General features: G+C 53.3%; 6 protein-coding genes and 1 non-coding gene across 7 annotated transcripts; 3 read left to right on the top strand and 4 right to left on the bottom strand.

The window, feature by feature from the left end:
* Positions 1-93: 93 nt before the first annotated feature.
* On the bottom strand, positions 94-1,889 carry J4E83_005178 (uncharacterized protein; the record flags this gene model as incomplete). The annotated part of the gene is made up of 3 exons (XM_049332098.1): positions 94-921; positions 975-1,138; positions 1,580-1,889. 3 exons carry the CDS (start codon positions 1,887-1,889, stop codon positions 94-96), a joined length of 1,302 nt encoding a protein of 433 aa, XP_049188549.1.
* Positions 1,890-2,876: 987 nt separating this feature from the next.
* J4E83_005177 (uncharacterized protein) lies at positions 2,877-3,737 on the bottom strand (the record flags this gene model as incomplete). The annotated part of the gene is made up of 1 exon (XM_049332097.1): positions 2,877-3,737. The coding sequence occupies one exon, from the start codon at positions 3,735-3,737 to the stop codon at positions 2,877-2,879; it is 861 nt and encodes a 286-aa protein (XP_049188548.1).
* Positions 3,738-4,222: 485 nt separating this feature from the next.
* Positions 4,223-6,752, bottom strand: J4E83_005176 (uncharacterized protein; the record flags this gene model as incomplete). Its single annotated transcript, XM_049332096.1, has 3 exons — positions 4,223-4,643; positions 5,164-6,612; positions 6,664-6,752. The coding sequence occupies 3 exons, from the start codon at positions 6,750-6,752 to the stop codon at positions 4,223-4,225; spliced, it is 1,959 nt and encodes a 652-aa protein (XP_049188547.1).
* Positions 6,753-7,696: 944 nt separating this feature from the next.
* J4E83_005175 lies at positions 7,697-7,788 on the top strand. Its single transcript has one exon. It is a non-coding gene; the product is annotated as a tRNA-Glu (tRNA).
* A 435-nt stretch (positions 7,789-8,223) lies between these two features.
* On the top strand, positions 8,224-10,084 carry J4E83_005174 (uncharacterized protein; the record flags this gene model as incomplete). The annotated part of the gene is made up of 3 exons (XM_049332095.1): positions 8,224-8,413; positions 8,462-9,411; positions 9,458-10,084. The coding sequence occupies 3 exons, from the start codon at positions 8,224-8,226 to the stop codon at positions 10,082-10,084; spliced, it is 1,767 nt and encodes a 588-aa protein (XP_049188546.1).
* Positions 10,085-10,326: 242 nt separating this feature from the next.
* J4E83_005173 (uncharacterized protein) lies at positions 10,327-12,106 on the top strand (the record flags this gene model as incomplete). The annotated part of the gene is made up of 2 exons (XM_049332094.1): positions 10,327-10,332; positions 10,619-12,106. 2 exons carry the CDS (start codon positions 10,327-10,329, stop codon positions 12,104-12,106), a joined length of 1,494 nt encoding a protein of 497 aa, XP_049188545.1.
* A 726-nt stretch (positions 12,107-12,832) lies between these two features.
* Positions 12,833-14,662, bottom strand: J4E83_005172 (uncharacterized protein; the record flags this gene model as incomplete). Its single annotated transcript, XM_049332093.1, has 3 exons — positions 12,833-13,779; positions 13,836-14,449; positions 14,505-14,662. The coding sequence occupies 3 exons, from the start codon at positions 14,660-14,662 to the stop codon at positions 12,833-12,835; spliced, it is 1,719 nt and encodes a 572-aa protein (XP_049188544.1).
* Positions 14,663-17,262: the final 2,600 nt, after the last annotated feature.

The following is a 17,262-nucleotide window of genomic DNA, read 5'->3' as shown; positions in this document are numbered from 1 at the left end:
CTTCCGCATACGTACCGATTTACATGGCCAGCAGTCATGTAGTAAATCGCAAAGAGTCCAGCAGCCTGAAACGTTTAGCATAGTCAAATAAGATCAGCAGCTCAGACTTGCCTGCGTTGTGAGCAGATCCGGAGTCGTTAGGACAACGATTGTGTCATTCATGCTAAGCAATTGAAAGGCACGCGATAAGTAGACGATGTGATCCAGCTCGTCGGCTCGCCATTCAGCCTGGATGAGATGTGAAAACTTGGCGCCTATTGCAAAAACAAGGTTGACCAGCGCAAACCATTTCTCCGGGCAATGTATCGCCTGCCCGTTCCGAACCAAGGTGTAGTACTGTTGCAGCTGGTGCTCTATAGTTGGGGGGAGGATGGGAAAGGAGCCTTGGATGGTCTGGGTGAAGCACTGGAATAGCAGTACTGCAGTGTGTTCTGGCGGCAGCTCAAAGGGATTCCCACAGTCAGTGAGTTTGACGCCTTCGTCATCGAGATAGTAGTTGGTGAGAGCGATGTGTTCGAGCGGGGTCGCGGCATGGGAGGTGGGTGACGCAGTGAAAGTAGGCGAGGGTGGCTGAGAGAGTGGCGCAGTGGTGTCAGGTGGGCCAAGCAGAACGGTATCGAGAGCTTGTACTCTGCTCCTGAGCGTCTGTAGCCACTGTACTTCGGAGATCTGGCCCAAGAAGCCTGCTTCGACTACATTGGGCACTTCGCCACCGTCTTCGTCGCCAGAGTCTTCCGGGACAGTACCGTCCAGGCGAGGAAGGGGTGACTGATCCGACGTAGGCGAGGTTTCTGCTCCGAGCGGCACATAGCTAGAGGACGGGGCAAAGGGGTGCATGCGCGAGTGCTGAGAGAATGGATGAGGGGCGGATGCTCGCGAAGAAGAGGATATGGAGACGGGCGACCCGACCTCGTCATCTGACTTGGCGGTATTAGTTTGAGCAGTGGCATCCGGCTGGCAGGTCCTGTACTCACATCCTGGAGGGCATCTTCAATTCGACGTCGGTCATCGTCGCTGACGCGCAAGCTGAGGTCTTTGAGGACGGAGACGAGGGCATGGTTGCGGTCTTTGGCACTGGCGGAGTCAATTTCAGAACTTGGAATCAGGTCGTTCAACTGACGTCGCCAGCCGGTCTTTCCTGGGGCGCTCGTATACACATGTCTTGTCGGTCTTGTCGCAGTAGTTGCAGCGGGGGAGGCCGCCGCTACACTTGATCTCTAGCGTGTGTTAGAGGTCGAGAGAAAGTGAATGATGTTGGAAAAGACAATGGCAACGCACTCCGCTTGTGACAGTTGCGACATGCCCGCTGGACTCTGTCCCTCTGGCGCGACTTGGGCGTGGTGGGTGGCGGGGCGCGTCGGGGTGGTAAGCGTGGAATGGCGACCTTGAACTGCGACCCGTAGGGACTGGCCGAGGGGTGACCAGCCGGAGGGGGTCCAGGTCGCCTGTCGTCTTGCATCGGGCCGCTCGCGAAAACTCACGCTGCGTGGTAAGGGAACAAGAGTCATCTCAGCGCATCTCGCATCGTGTTTATGAAAATAACCGCCTGCGTCATGGGAATCAAAGATTGGGGATGAACGCTGCGCCTTGGCGGGAGCGACCTCGTAGTGATTGGCTTCGGTGCACAAGTCCGCATGGCCAATACTCATCGTGCCCGCGCATTTGCCCTGGTTCTGCTGCGTGCGCCGCCATTGCAGGGGCGCGCCACGGGGCGAGTGTCGAGACGAAGGTTCCGCCGCGCCCCATATAGTGACTTCCTCGACCACGGGCGCGGGCAGAGAAGTAGACGGCGTCGACGTTGACTCCAGCTGGGCAGACGTCGGTCCAGATCCGCAGGCGCTAGCCCTCGGGCCCCTCTGCCGGTCGTCCCCTCCGCCGTTCAGCGGCATCCCGCCGTCGCTGGCCACTCGCACACTGCATCACAGCAATTTCCCATGCGCGACCAGACAGGTCGACATGGAATTTGCCTCGAATGCGATCCTGCCGGCACTTCACTTTGTCACCTTAGCACAAAAGCAAACCTTGGGACACGTGCCCGCTATCAGTGGTCCGAGCTAGCCCCGCCATCCTCAAAATTTCGATTCGAGTTCCGCCGAGAAGAATTACTGCTCTCGCTCTAGACATCTCGCTGCTTCTAAGCGAGGAACCCAAGATTGGGGCGCTGGCGTGTTTTCTTTTGCCGTATCAACGCCTCCAGATCGCCGTCCTGTCGTCCTCGTCGTCCTTCTATGTACCTCTGCAGTGCCATCGCACAAATAACCCGAGTCATGCACTATGCTGTATAACCTTATCGTGACCGGACGGCATATGGTGTATCTCCTAGACTGCACCTTGTTAGTAAGCCATGTCTTGAACAAACACGCGCATCACCATCTTCTACCTAAGGATAAAACCCGATCTTTTGTGGATCTAGTCATCTCAAACCACCGGACAACACCCGCCAATCAGTGCAGCTGACAGATTTGGGTTGTCCCTCGGTTGCCCGGTTGCGGCCTAGCGCCGCTAAGGCACATGCAACCTTTAGCTTTACACATCCATATATCCTCCCGACTGCGAATGCGAATATAGTCTTGCATGGCTAGGAACAAGCCCATGGCGCTTCTGCGCGATATAACCACTTCGATCTGCGCTTTGTGCCAACGCAGCACAGTAGTACCACGGGTGTGTGCAAGCATGGTTTCATTTCGCCGGCCGCCTGCAGGTGCATCCCTTGCTATAGCACAGTTCGCCACCCAGACCAAGGGTCGTGTTCCGAAGGCCATCCGGCACATGTACTTTCGCAAGCAAGAAATACGAAACACGACTGATTATAGTTCAGCCTCAATCTCGGTCCCACTGATCCCTTGATTTCCACTCTTATATCCACCGCTGTCCGCTCAGGCATGCTCGAGCCACACCCCGCCAACCCCGCCACCTCTTTCTCCACTATCCAGCCTCTCCGCGGAGCCTTCAAACTTTCTGGCCTTCGCGTCTGTTATTAGGACTACGTCGCCATACCAGAATCCCCTTTCTTTAACGCGTCCCTGCTCGTCCTCGTTCTTTGGCAAGCGCAGTATAATCTTCGCACCGGTGTCACGAGTCTCCACTTCATGCACGCGCCTGAGCTTGAATTCAAATCCTCCATCAACCTTCTCACCAGCACTACCGATGACGGCGTCGTAGGTTTTTCTAGTCTCATATAGCAGGGCCTGGTCGCCCACGATGATAGTAAGTCGGCTGACCCCAACTGCGCCACATGGATGAGTCGTCTTCATATCGTCGATTGGAACGCGGACACCCCGAGGAGTAATATCGTGACAGAAGAATGGCACCCTGCCCCTAACACTCTGTCCACCTTTCTCTCCCTTGGGGAAGGTGACAGCCCAAGCTACATCGACTCCATCAGCCCTCTTTCTCCCACCCTTGATCGGTTTTGAGTGACTTTCTATCACCGCCTCGTAGTTCATCTCGGGCGAAAGCGAGTTGGTCAGGCACCAGTCTTTCCAGCCTACGAAGTCGGCGTCCGGGCCCCACCAATGCTCAGGCGCGAGCGAAGGGTTGACGAAAGAGATGAGCTCGATGTAGCACCCATCTGCGAGAAGAATCAAGACATTCGATGTCGCGCCGTCAGCGTGGAATCCTCCTGGGGTGAGTGTGAAGTTGTCCGAGAAGAATGGAGGGACTTCGGGCAGTTGCGTTGTTGGGTTGGCGGGGACGAAGAGGATTAGGTGGTCTAGGCTTTGCTGTGACGTGGCCATTGCGGCAGTTGTATCTTGGGGACTGACTTGGCTGTGGCCTCAGATTATCTCACGATGAGTTATTTACTACCTGAAGAGCACAGCACCAAGTGTTCGTGGACGTGGAGTCATTGCGCCCAGGCTTGTCCGGAAGAGGGATGACTTCGGGAAGCGACAGGGATGCATGAGGGGTAGTTGCCAACACTGTGCTCGCTACATGACTATGCGCATGCACGCGGATCTGATAAGGAAGCTTGATCTCGAGATCTTTAGGGCAGAACTCCGACGCTCACCTCTATTAATGACTATCGTTTAAGGCGACGTTGACGGAACCGCAAGCAGCTTCCGCGCAACCTCGAAACAACGTGCACTCGACAGTGAAGCAGCGGCAAGCAATACATGTGCATATCATCTATTGCATCACCATCTACCGCACGACCATGGCGAATAAACGAGACTGCATCAATCATGAAAGCGACAGATGCTAGCCGATATATCATCCAAAACTACCGATTCAGTACAACATCCCCCGTCCATCCCTCTATAGCACCCTCATCCCACCACCCCGCCCACAACTTCTCACACTCCCTTCCCAGCCTCACCAACACCACTTGCTCTTTTCCTCCCTCAAAACTCTTCTCGTCCTCAAACAAATCTCGTATACTCACACTGCAATCCAGCATCGGCCCTTTGTCGTGGCCGTATTTATATCCCGGCATAGGCAGGATGGCGATGTTGAGCAACGCACGGGCTTCGGGTGAGAGTTGGCGTTGCGGGATTATTGCGGCGAGTTGGGGGTTCTTGAAGATGTGGACTGCGTTGTAGATCTCGGAGAAGGCGGAGACGGCCCATGGTGGGAGGGAAGGGAAGTGTTGGCGGAGGGTGGAGAGTGTTAATGGTGGGAGGGCTTTTGATGTGGTTTTTGGTCTTATAGGCAGTGCGGTTGGTTGAGACATCGGCGCAGGTGCTCGGTTAGGCTGTGATCTAATAGGGAGTGTGATTGGTTGAGACATTGCTGCGGGTATTGGGATGCTGGGACTTTATGGTGAGGTTTCTTTTGTCTTGGGTACTGGGCGGTTTGGCTGATGCTTGCTTCAATCTTGACATTCTGATTGCCCTCTTATAGAGATGAAGATACATGCTCTGTCCGCTATGTTGTCTAGGGTTAGACATGTGTCTCTCGTTATGAACAAGACATTGTCCTAAGGTGAACTTGAGACTCATGTGAGGTGTATAGGCCAATGTCTGAGATGATCGGTAGCTAAGTATGTATATACTAGCATCATATTTCTCCTCGAGGTGCCGTCGACAAGGGTTCAACACTGTAATGCCGGGGTACCAAAACGGTACCCGGGAGGTACTCCACGTTCCTGGCATCGTTCGGTACACTCGCAATAACCCGTTGTATACAGCTGGCAATTGTTTTAGAGCGCAGAAAACAGAATACAACTGTTTGTATCCGCCTTGCGGAAAGGCGTCATCTAATTTTGCAGTCAAAATAATTGCCAGGCCGTTCAGTCCGTAGGTGTGAAGGGGCACGTCTTTGGTGTGATCCACAGTTCTCCGATATCGCAGTGTCTTTTGAGTGGGCTCGTTTTTGAGCGCCTCGGCTTCGTTGGCTCTGTTCTTCCTCTCTCTTTCTGTGGCGGTCACGAGAGCTAGGGATGGAGGGGGCTGAGAGATTGTCGACTTGCTCTGGGTTGGGCTTCTTCCGCTCTTCTCATGCGTTCTCGCTGCTCGGGCTTCGAAGTACCCTGCTTTGGTGTCTACGCCGCTCAATGCCGCAGCAATGTTCAAAGCTGCGTCGTACTGTCGACCGACTGCCGTGGTTCGGTTCCTTAGTAGATATTCCGGATGCCAGGCGTACACGACGACGAACAGAATCTTTTGGGCGTTGTTGCGCACTATGCCCATGAGCGTCGTGCTGCCGCATGATAGTCGAACTGTGATATTCTCCACGTTGTGTCGCTCATGGAAGCGCTTTCTGTTAAAGGCGCGAAATACTAGTAGGACCTTCTTCGACAGCGACTGACATCTGTAGGCAAATTCGTCATGCAGTTGTTTCACCTCCTCTTTCCACCCGTCGGCAACATTCGCGAGGTGACGTACGGACGCCGCGCTCAGACGGCGGAAGTACGCTTCAAACCAATAGGTATTGCTCGCCACGAAGCCCCTCTCGATGAGGATTCGGATGCAACAGTTGGTCGCGTCTAGCGTCTGACCGTCGTTGAGATTCTTTGTCGTGAACGTTGGGTAGTGCAGCTGCAGATGCAACAGGGACGTCGCATATCCTGACGGTGAGACGATATGGGATTCTACCATGCCGCTTCGCCTCGCCTCTTCCTTCTTGAATGATTGGAATAACTCGGGCATGTTGAAGGTATCCTGTCCGTACTCCAGGTCATACTCAGTCTTTTCTAGGAACTCCCGCGCCCCGCAGGTCATCATGGCTAGAGCTTGCGGCACTTCTGCCCGCACTGCAGCGAGCCTGGCCTCCGAAGGAGCGTTGATGGATGCCGTACTCTCAGAATCCATGTGCGTCGCCCATGCAGCTATTTCATCTGGAGTCATGTCGTTCGTGTCGAGATAATCGCCGTCATCGAGCAAGATAGCGCCATGCTCTCCACCAGCCCAGGTGTCCTTTACGTTATCTGCCCGGGTGACGTCTTGCACCAACATGACTCGGTCATCCTCGTCTACCCATACGTCTAAATGCTGGGTCGTGCTCGCGACGTCGATGATGGCTCCTGCCTCGTTGGCCATTGTGTTGTCACTGGCGGCTGCCCGCTTGCCGTCGACGCCTGCATCCTCAAGTGGCAGAGTCTGTGATGATCGACCCCAGGCAAAGGCTGCTTGCTTTGTTGGCCTCGTGTCCTTGGCTTTTGGTGCTCGCTTCCTACTGATAGTTAGCGGTCATCGGTAACGATCATAGGAAAGCGCATCTCACCTTTTCGGCTGTGGATCTTCTGCCAGCCGTACATCTCGTCCACTGAAAGACAGTGTGGCCTGTCTCTTTTGGTCGCTGGCGGTCGACATACCTCGGCGATCGAATCGAGACTTATCCGTGGACTGTAGGACGAAGATGCGAAGGACGAAGCTTGAGCACGACCGCACTCACCGTTATGCTGTTGATGTGACGCCATCTCTCTAGCAAGCAGGCGCGTTGGGGGCGTATCCTGTTGGAGCAGGACGCGGCTTCCCTCACTTGGGCGGGCTCAGAATCCAGCAGGCGCGCGTCCCATTCTTGTTGGACAGCCCACCTGCTCTCTCATGATCCTTCCGCAGTCGCTTCGAACGACACGCTAAGTCGCGAAACTCGTAAGAGTATCGCGTCCGGCCTCGTAAGATTGGCTAATGCGCTTTCTTCGAAGTAAGTCATGGCGGCACCACCTTAGAGGCACTGCTCGCACAACTTCTTACGAACTAAATAGAGCAAGTGTAATGAAGGACGTAAGGCAAGTGCATGTTCCCTAATCCAATATACACCTCCACCTTTGAACATGCAATGCGATACGAAAGATGTTGATCAATGGTAAAAAGGTGTGTTGTCCTGGGTCGAGGGCAAGTGGTGATGATTCTCAAATGCGGGCGGAACGCTGAAGTTTGCCGAGCCCTCCGACGAAACCTGCAAGCACCGAGCCTCCGGCGAACGCCACTTCTATGATCTTCGTTTCAAGTCGGCTGAAAGAAGGCTGCGCAATATATTGCTCGTGTTATGTGCCATTGTCGGAACTCCACTTGAAGGACTGTTTGATTCTAATGTCTCTTGCTGCATGATGACTGGCTGTATGGCAGCCTGCGACAGTGTCTGTAGACCTATCTCTAGGACACTAGACCCTGAGCTTGCTAGTACATCTAGCGCATGCCCTGGACCTGTCTGTGAGTGGGCACGTCGCCCCGTTGGCGTTGGTGCCTTGTGATCGCTGTGCGGGTTTGCTGCTACAATATAAACGATTGTCTTGTCCAACATTCCATCAAAGTCCGGTATGGTGTATCGGCTAGCATCCGTCGCTTTCATGAGTCAATCGTGTTAGTGTCCGACGAGAGCCGGGTTCGATTCCCGGTACCGGAAGAAAATAATCTTTTTGCCAATCTTTTTGCCTTTGTCTTTTTGCCGACCTCATAGATTAACGCTGGCAGTGTTCCCTTCCATTGTAGTATTCTGGTTACATGTTGAGATGTGTTGTGAAGCTTGATTCTACGTCTTTCGCAGCTTGAGATGGACGCTAATGCCAGCTGCCCAGGTGATTCGGTACCGGAAACATATACGTTCTTTTTTGCCAAAACATTCTTTTTGCCCGCAGCTCAAAATTCAAGATGCTACACTGCGTATGATGTGTGAGTAACCTGCAAAACCTTCTTTGCATGTTCACATCCATTGTAAGACGGGCGCTGAGGCCATGTAGTGATGTTATCGCCTGCCACGTGAAAGCGCGCTTCGACGCGGGCGCGTCTGACCTTGCAGCGACTCCCCCACACTAGCACCTCAGCACATCCTGTCGCGTTCATGGCGAAACTCGCAACGCCAGTTTCTGGCTCCAAGACGCTGAACCCTGCCGCGCATACCAATGGACATGCGCGATCCGCTGCACTCGAAGCTGTGAGCGCACGACCACGGCACAAGCAACGCCGGCCTACCAAGCAAGCGTCTTACGAGCTCACCAACCATGCCAAAGCCTACCTCGAGGGCGGTCAATGTATGCGACACCATCTGTTGCGAATTATCAAGCTTACACTGACTCTAGATGCCAGCGGCTATGACTTCCTCTATAGCCTCCTCGCCGCGGGCACAAGCATATCGAGACCCGCGCAACCATACATAGGCTTTCTCGCACCGCCCGCATACATTGCATTTGCCTCTTCCATGGTCGCCGACCCGAGATTCACCACCAAAGCGCAATCGCGAGACGCCGCCAGAGGCTCCGATGCCGCGCTGCGATACCTGCAATGCGTGCACACGACGATAGACGACCCCGCATACCCAACGATAAGGAAAGCCTTCATGTTCCCAAGAGAACGCAGCAGGAGGAGCGCGCCCAGCTACAGGGCTAGTGCAAGTCTATCACCCCAGCTGAGCAGCGACATCAAGCGGATAGCTGGCGAGGCTGCCAACGAGAAGAGCTTGTGGTATCGTGCAGACGACTTCTGGCATGCTGTAGGGTGGGCGTTCAATTGCGCGATAAAGCACAAGAAACGGTGGAATCGATGGAAACTGTGGCTGAGGGTCATGCTCGACTTCCTCGAAGCCGATTGGGATGTCTGCGTCAAGCAAAGCAACCAAGAGGAAGCGAGCGCAGAGACAACCCTCCAGCAGAGTCTCCTCTGGCACTACATAACCGGCGACGAGACAGCAATGAATCGCGCAAAGAGGCGCCGGATCATCAGAGCTGTACTCGCAACGGCGACACCCGACTCGCTCAAAGACTACCCGGAAGTCTGGGAGAGGGAGACAGCAGAGCCGAGACGTAAAAGAAATGAAGACCAGCCAGTGGGCGAGGTTGACTTCGAGACTGGGGAGCTGGCGGATTATGGTAGCGACGAAGATATGCAGGACGCATCGGACGACGGCGGGGATGAGAGTGGCGACGACACGTCTTCGGAGACCAGCGATAAAGGGATTAAGAACGTACACGACGCCATAGAGCGCCTTGGCGGACAGGACGCGATCGAGCTGCGGCAGCGTCTCATAGCACTCGTAGGTACCTTTTTGGTCGGAGTCGACGACAACTAACAACAAGCAGCTCGCCGAAGTGGCCGTAGAGCTACCGGAACTCTTCACCCGGATATATGACCTCTGCGACAACATCTTGGAAGAGTTCAGTCAGGTCCCGACCATGACCTTTCAGGTGCTTTTGTCTACGATGAAGCTACCCGACGACATTCGAGTCGCCTTCACCGCGAACCTTCTACATGGTATGATAGCCAGCAAGCCACCAAGCTTCTTTCTCCGAGACCCTATTCAACAGGATTTCGAAAAGACTCTTCTTCCACTGAAAGGAACAACGCAAAGCTTTGCAGCAAACACCAAGATCTCACTCATACTGGAACAGTTGTTCATGCACATGATGAAGAACAATGCTCTTGCCCCTAATCCAGCTCTTCGCAAGGCTATGGAGGCTGGTATCCAAGCGCGACGTAGTGTATATGGTACGGGTAAAGGCAAGAGAGGCAACGCTGAGGAAGAAGAGCAAGCGAAGAAACTGCTACAGGAAAGCTCGGACAGGCTGTTGGGATTGCTTGAGGTATTGGAGATGGCTCATGGTAAAACTCCGCAGTCGACAAGAGTGAAGGAATCCGCACTGCTCTCTTTTGGCTCGGGCTCGTCGCTTTCTCCTGCGCCTGATAGCGAGACCGAGCCTGAAGACTGAAGAGGAAATTAATGGTATTTCCTCAGGAATCTCGAGGCCGCTTGCTATCAACCAACAAGCAGCAAACTGGACGACACTGAGGTTTGGGCACTCAGTCCCGCCTCGTTTGCGCTACCACGTTTTCGATACCCAAACAACCGCACAATGAAATACTGGCGTATTCGTTTTCAACCGCGCCGCAACAACATTTAATTACGAGCTTTCATCTCCCTCGGTACCCCGTGCACGGTCGCACTGGCCCCATGTCTGTCTTTATTTCGTCGGATATGCAAAACTAACAATTTACTGACACCCATTGGTACACTCATTTGCGGAGCACGGCCCCCACCTGCTTTACTTTCGGTACCAGCTTCTCGACAAGTACACCAATACCCGTACAATCCACCGAGCAAAGCCGCAATGGCTCCTAAACCTCCGCCCAAGTCCAGACCCACGCAGATCGCTGCGATGAAGGAACGAAGAACTTTGCGCACTCTGATCGTACGCTAGCTTGAGGATCATGCGTAAAAGTGGCTATGCTGACAGCGAGTCTAGACCGACACTATTACCGAGATTGAGACGTACATCAAGGACCAGCAACAAAAGAGTCTGAGGTTCAGGTTGAACTCGATAGGACTGCGAGTCGAGCGCTCAACAGCTTCCACGTCATCATCGACTCCCATACGACTCATCCAACCTGGGGCAGAGGATATACTCCTCGGTGTACGGAGACAGTCTTTGAAGTCTACACTGCTCGCGGAGCAAACACCACACCCGCAGATCAATCAAGAAGACGAGTGGCTCACGTTGCAAGAATGGTTGACTCGATGCTATGGAATTGCCTCTCATCTGGAAGATGAACCTGACGATTCAAAGAAAGAGTCTCTAAAGCACGCAGTGGCAGCGTGCATCTGTCATCGACACCGCACCGACTTCGAATTCTGGAAAAAGACGGCCAATGTTAACGTATGTTTGAACCTATTAGAGCAGGACATATCCTCATATAGCAAGCATGACCTTACAGACCACCCTCTGGGGGGCCCTTCCAGGAAACAAGCCGACCGCCACGAGTCAGAGTCCGCAGAGCCTCCAAGACTCACTCATGAAATCGCTCTGGAGATTGATGTACACCCCCGTTGGATACCGTTTCTCACTTGGATGGCCGAAGATCTTGAGTCACTCAACCCCGCTCCTCTTACAATGGCCGACTGGTGGAGGTCCAACGGCCAAGCATTCCAGTTCCTCGACCTTCCAGAAGAACTCCGATACCTCGTATACGATCAAGTCATCGGCCCCTACATATGTTTATCGCTGAGCAAGGGTGACTCCGAAGGAAATCAGCATGTCAGATTGTCGCGCCCCAAGCGCCGCTGCATAGACATACATCGCTTTGGGAAAGTGAGTGTTGATGAGAGCGAATATCAAGTTCATCCCAACGCACTTGCTCTCACCTGTCAGCAAATCTGTGGTGAGGTCAAAAAGGCCACATGGGAGCGAACGACAGCATTGCTCAACGGGTATCATCACCCTTCCATATGTCCGACCTTCCCTTACGTTTTCATCCCCTATCACGCCATGCGTCGTATCGAGCTCAACCTCTCCACGTCGGATTACTTCCGCTTCCTCGGCCTAAAATGCGAACGCCATCAGGGTTTCGTCGAATTGGACAACGAGATGACCCCCGCAATCGCCCAACTGCGCGAGATACCGACGCTCTTCCATCTGCATCTCCACTTCACCACCCGCCCGCCTATACGGATTGGTCCTGGTAATACGTGGAGGTCATTGGACCCTTGGCTTAATATCGCAGGGAGCAGGGGTACGAAAGTAGTCTCGTGCCAAAGAGTCTTCGTTCATTGGTTCTTCACACTGGCGTGGGCGGATATCAGACATATACCCCGAGTCACCTTTTCTGGACATGTTAAGAGACGGATACGAATGATGTGGGAGTTTAACTTTGCTCTTAGCACTCGAGACAAACGGAGAGATTCCAAGGCTGGATCAATCGCACGGATACAGGCTACGCCGTGGCAAAGACTGTAAGTAACCCACCCTGAGAATTGGTGTTTGATTTGCTAACGACTCGTACAGTCCCCCGGTATGCAAGTGCGAGATACCTTGCGATTGGTGGAACGCTCGTGGACCGTATCTTGAGGGCCAGGATCCGAATTTCCAGCCTGGTGCTAAGGATGTTTCTGATTACGACTTTGATCCTGAGGAATTCGATCGGTTCGATTGCATGGATTGGGATCATCCGCGACCGTGGTATTGGCGTTGTCAGTAGGTACCGAAAGGAGCTGCGACTTCAGCACATATGGAAAGCGAGGTTATACACATTGCGCAACGCTCGTTTGTTAGCATGCTGTACATTTAATAACAAAGCAAAAGGTGTCCTGCCTATGCTCCTTGCTTGTTGTTTTCCATGCGCCTATCTTCACCTTGACCTTACCTTCATAGTAACATCTTGGTATGCTTTGGACAGATACGAGCGAGTTCGATAGGCTAGTCAGTGCTCGTTCATGCTTACATTTAGAGCCTTAAGCCGATCTATGTGTGCAGCTAAAGCTGCACAAATGATGCTATTAACCACGTGCTGAACAAAGAAGAAGAAGAAGAACACATTGCAAGACGGAAGTGGAAAGTATAAACGATAGTATTATATTACATCACCTTGGCAATGTGGGTATATAGAGCAATGAGCCTGCCAATGAGAATACGCTCCTTGTGGTAGACTGCGCCGAGCACATCACGCAGTGAACAACGTATTGCTTAGAAGACGTTACCCTTGGTCTGCTTGCCGTTCTCCTCCTCAAGCTTCTTGACGTTGATGTTCTTCCAAATGTAGATGCTAGCCAAGCACAGCGGTACAAAGCACGCACCAGTAATGACCATCTTGCGTTGCACATCGGCATAGGCTCCGACAACGGCATCGCGCTCTGGCGTACCATCGAGGAACGATTGCTGCAAGGTGATGTTTCCGAAAATCGCCCTGTATTCGGGCTTGCTCTCCTCGGGCAGACGCATGAGTAACTGTCCAGGGAGGATGTTGTTCCACATGCCACCGGCGATGGCATATCCGATGGATGAACCGAAGCTGCCAAAGAGACCCCAAACTGCGTTGACGACCGCAATCTCTTGATGGGTGACGGGGACCATGACAGCGAGCTGGGCGCAGGTAGCGAAGAAAGCCGTGCCGAGACCGACGAGCACTTGAGTGAAGGCGAGAACACCGGGGTTGGTGGACGGGTTTCGGAAGGGGATCAGGAGAGCAGTACCGAGGAGAACGATCGGTACACCGGTGTAGGCCGTCCACTTGAAGTTACCCGATTTGTGGATCCACCATGCGATGAGCGGACTGAATGTCGACGAGGTAAGCGAGAAAGCGTTGAGGATATATCCAGCGTGGGGAATGCTCTGCCTGTGTACGACAAGCAAGTAGGAGTAGAAGTATCCGTTCCAGCAGAAGACGGACAGGAACATGACGCAGTAAAGCAGGCAGGAGCCGATGATGGTACCGTTCTTGAGGTACTTCCAAGGTAGGAACTGGACGGGCGCAAATTTGGCTTCCCAGATGTAGAAGACGGGGAAGAGGCAGAGTCCGAGGACGATGCAGGCGATGATATACGGGGTGTTCCAGCCCTGGGGCGCGTAGGCGACGAGACTGAAAGGCAGAACAAAGAGACTCCACGCGCACATGATGAGGACGATGCCGAGGACTAGGTTGTAAGTTAGTAGCTATACGGATAAATCTTGAGAGGAGTGTGTGGCTTACTGTCGAACTGTACGGCGTAGTACCACAACGATTGGAGGAAGTTACGGTCCGACTTTACGTTCTTGACGAGTCCAGCCTTCCTAGCCTTGCGGTACATGAACATCATGAGCACCAACGCGGGAGCGCAGCAACCGACAAAGATGATAATGAATGCACCGAAAGCCCATCGCCAGCTGTTCTGGTAGTAGAACATATCGGCGATCACGGGTGCGGCGAAAGTGCTTGCGATACGGGGAGTTCCGTTGAGGGTGAAGATGATCATGCGGTTCGTCAGGCTGGTGCAATCCGCGGCCATGATGTCGGCAACGAACAAAACACCAATGTGACCAGCCCAGTAAAGGACGTGACCGGCGATGTAGGTCTGTACGTTGGTGCAGGCGGCTTTCATAGCCATACCGGCGACGACGACGAGCAGCATGAAGAAGAAACCCTCCACGCGACCAAATATATCGATGACTTTGGCAATGACGAGAGGAAGGCAGCCACCGAGCGCAGTTGCCATTACGCTTCCGACGTTCAGGAGACCGTGTGTACCGAATGCCGAAGTGATGAAGGGGTTGAGCGCGGCGTCAATGCCATTCTGCAGGAAAGCGACGAATTCGATAAGGTAGATGCTACACGGACAGGTCAGTCTTTGAGTTTCGCGGTTTGAGCGGTATTGAAACATACAAGACCAGCATCGTAATCAACGTCTTCGTGCTCCAAATCTCAGTGATTGCGCGCACCCGCTGGACACCGTTCTGGAAGGTTTCCGATTCGACAGACTTGGTCTCTCCATCGCTGCCAGTCTCATGGGCATTGAAAGCCTGGTCGCCATTCTTCTCCATGTCGATATCTCGTGAGGGACGACCAAAGCCCTCTACAGGTCGCACGGCGTCAGTCGCAGCCAGGTTCGACATGGCAAAACAAGGATGCCGGAAAAGTGCCGGGCAAGGCAGGGTATGAAATTGGGATGCAGGTGAGCGACGATCGTAACATAGGCAGCGCTGCCATACTTAAGTATACCCTCGGCCCACTCTCCGAAGACCGGACAGGGAATGTCAGCGCAGTTACAGCGTCTGAAAAATTTGCCATGTGTATCCCACCCGGTGGCTTGGGATCATCTCCCACCGTCCAGGTATCTCGTATGCCCAGAGAGCATTAGGCGCGGCTAGATGATCAGATAAGTGCTAGATGATCAGATAAGATCCAATCTCGCTGTGAGCTGATTGCTGGCTCGTCTTGGCTGTGCCGCAACTCTGCATTGCCAAGGTCTTGGCCCGGGATGCCAGTGGCGGATGGAGCTCCCGGCTCATCGAAACGAGCAGTGTGCGCCGAAGCTTCAATTCCGTGCGGGACCAACCTGAGGGTCTCGCCTTGTGGATGGAACCGTACGAGGAAGAGCATCCTCGTTGAGCAAGCGCGTCGTGGTTGCATGATCCAGTTTCGCGCCGTTCCTGGCGTCTTCTAGCTGGCGGCACTAGCAGCCAGCGTGGGAACTCCATTGTGAAGAGGCCCGACTGCTCACGAGCATGAGAAGAAACTTCTTCGCGCCCAAGTCTTTGCTTGTGGCTGTTTTAATGGAGACATGTGGCTTTCGTAGTGCTGTTGCTGGATCATGAGATGGATGTTGTTGGGAAAGAGCTCTCCCCTCATGACAGCTAGGAAGCGGCGCTAGCCGGTCTTGCTGGTCACGATGACATCTAATCTTATCAGATCATCGCATCTAGCTCGGCTGAAGCGGCCATTTGACAGGAACTGGCCACCTTCCGCGTTAGACGGTGGGGCATGGAATGAAGAGTCGGGTCCTGCAGGGTCGTGAGGGGCCGTTGTGGTATTGGAGACGCAGCCACTATCACCAATGCCCCACTGTCTCCTGGTCGCCACGATGTTCTGTCGCTTCCCTCTCCTAATCTTTCGTGGCGTCCGAGAATGCGCTCAAAGTGGTACAGTCTGGAAGAAGTGTTTTCCTTCAAAACTGTGGGTATGCGTATGAGGGGTTTTCAGGTACACGGCTGCGGCGACGAGCGCGTTGAAGCCGCGTCATGACTGTGGTCGACCCGTACGGACATGACTCCGCTGCGCAGCATATGGACGGTCGTTGGGATATCGGTCGCACGATATACTTCTTTACTTAGAACTCGTCGACAGGAACAACCCCATACAAGCTATCTATAGCACGCAAGTAGTCAAAGGTCAAGGCCATGCATGCCTGACACCGATTCTGCGAGCTCAGCACACGCAATCGCTTCATTATGCGAATGTAGGAGCTGCTGTCAGGAAGTAGCAGACACAACATTTGCAGCTGCTGAGGTCAAGATCAACATTCTCTCAGATATTTGGAACGCCGTTGTACGTTCGAATTTCCTGACACCTGCACTCCCGATGTACGTAGGTACCTAGGAATGCTCTTTTCACATGATAATATCGGAAGGAAACGGGTCCAGTTGTATTGAAGGGTTGATGCTAGTGGAATCCATCCCAAGGCAGTACGGTACAGTCTCCAAAAGCAGGTGCTTCAAGCTTGCAATAGGTAATGTAGTAATCTAATCTGTGTTGGATGTTTCGTGGATGATGGCGTGTTACGGAGTGACCTCGGAACGCGGGATCGGAACTGGCAGAGACGAGGGGGTCCGCTCACGTGTCGCTTCCAAGGCTGCCCACCTGCCCAGGTGGCTAGCTTGAACTTTGAGGGCAACACAGACGCGCCAGCTCTTTCTTTCACTCTTCCACGGCATCTAATGCTTTACCAACAGTTCTCGGGGAACGCGATTAGATCATGTCTCAAGGTATCTCGTGTCACAACCTCGAATACTCGCGCGAGAACAGCGAAATACCATCCACGCTCGGTACAACAATCTGTTCCGCAATCCGTCCCAGCACGGGTGAGCTTCGACTTGCCAAACTGATTGAATCGCAAGCTGCAGCCGAAGAACCTATACTCATCAATGTGCACCTTCATCGTACGGTTTGTCGATCCAGATTAGGGGCAACGATCACGTCGCCTCATCTTTAGTAACGTTGTTGTCGCACACTGGATCTCAAATCTGCTTCACCTGCAGTACAGACTCGCTACCGATGGTGGTGAACACATTCCGAGGTCGGCTACCAACTACCTCAGCTTCATCTATTTCGTGTTTTTGACAGTGCGCCGCATTTTGTATGGTCGAAATGTGGTCGGTATGAAGCAGAAAGAGTTGGATTACTACGATATGGGCAGCCTTTGTGTTACATTCAGGAAATCGTAGTAGTTCCAAGAACTGGCCCCTGTTTGTCCATTCTCTACCTCCAGAGCACAGAAAGTACAAAGGAGAGAACTTGATACAGTCACGCTTCACGTTGCCGTTCTAAGGAATGTGCTCGCATTCCTCGTGTGTAGATACGTCATCGTACAATTATGCTCTTCATCCGACGACTACTAGCTCGCAGTCGAGTGTTTGCTCACCTG

This window comes from Alternaria metachromatica, assembly GCF_023757995.1.
Source record: "Alternaria metachromatica strain BMP 0045 chromosome Unknown scaffold_10, whole genome shotgun sequence".
NCBI lineage: Eukaryota > Fungi > Ascomycota > Dothideomycetes > Pleosporales > Pleosporaceae > Alternaria > Alternaria metachromatica.
Note: the sequence above shows the minus strand (reverse complement) of the source record. Positions and strands in the feature narration are given on the sequence as shown.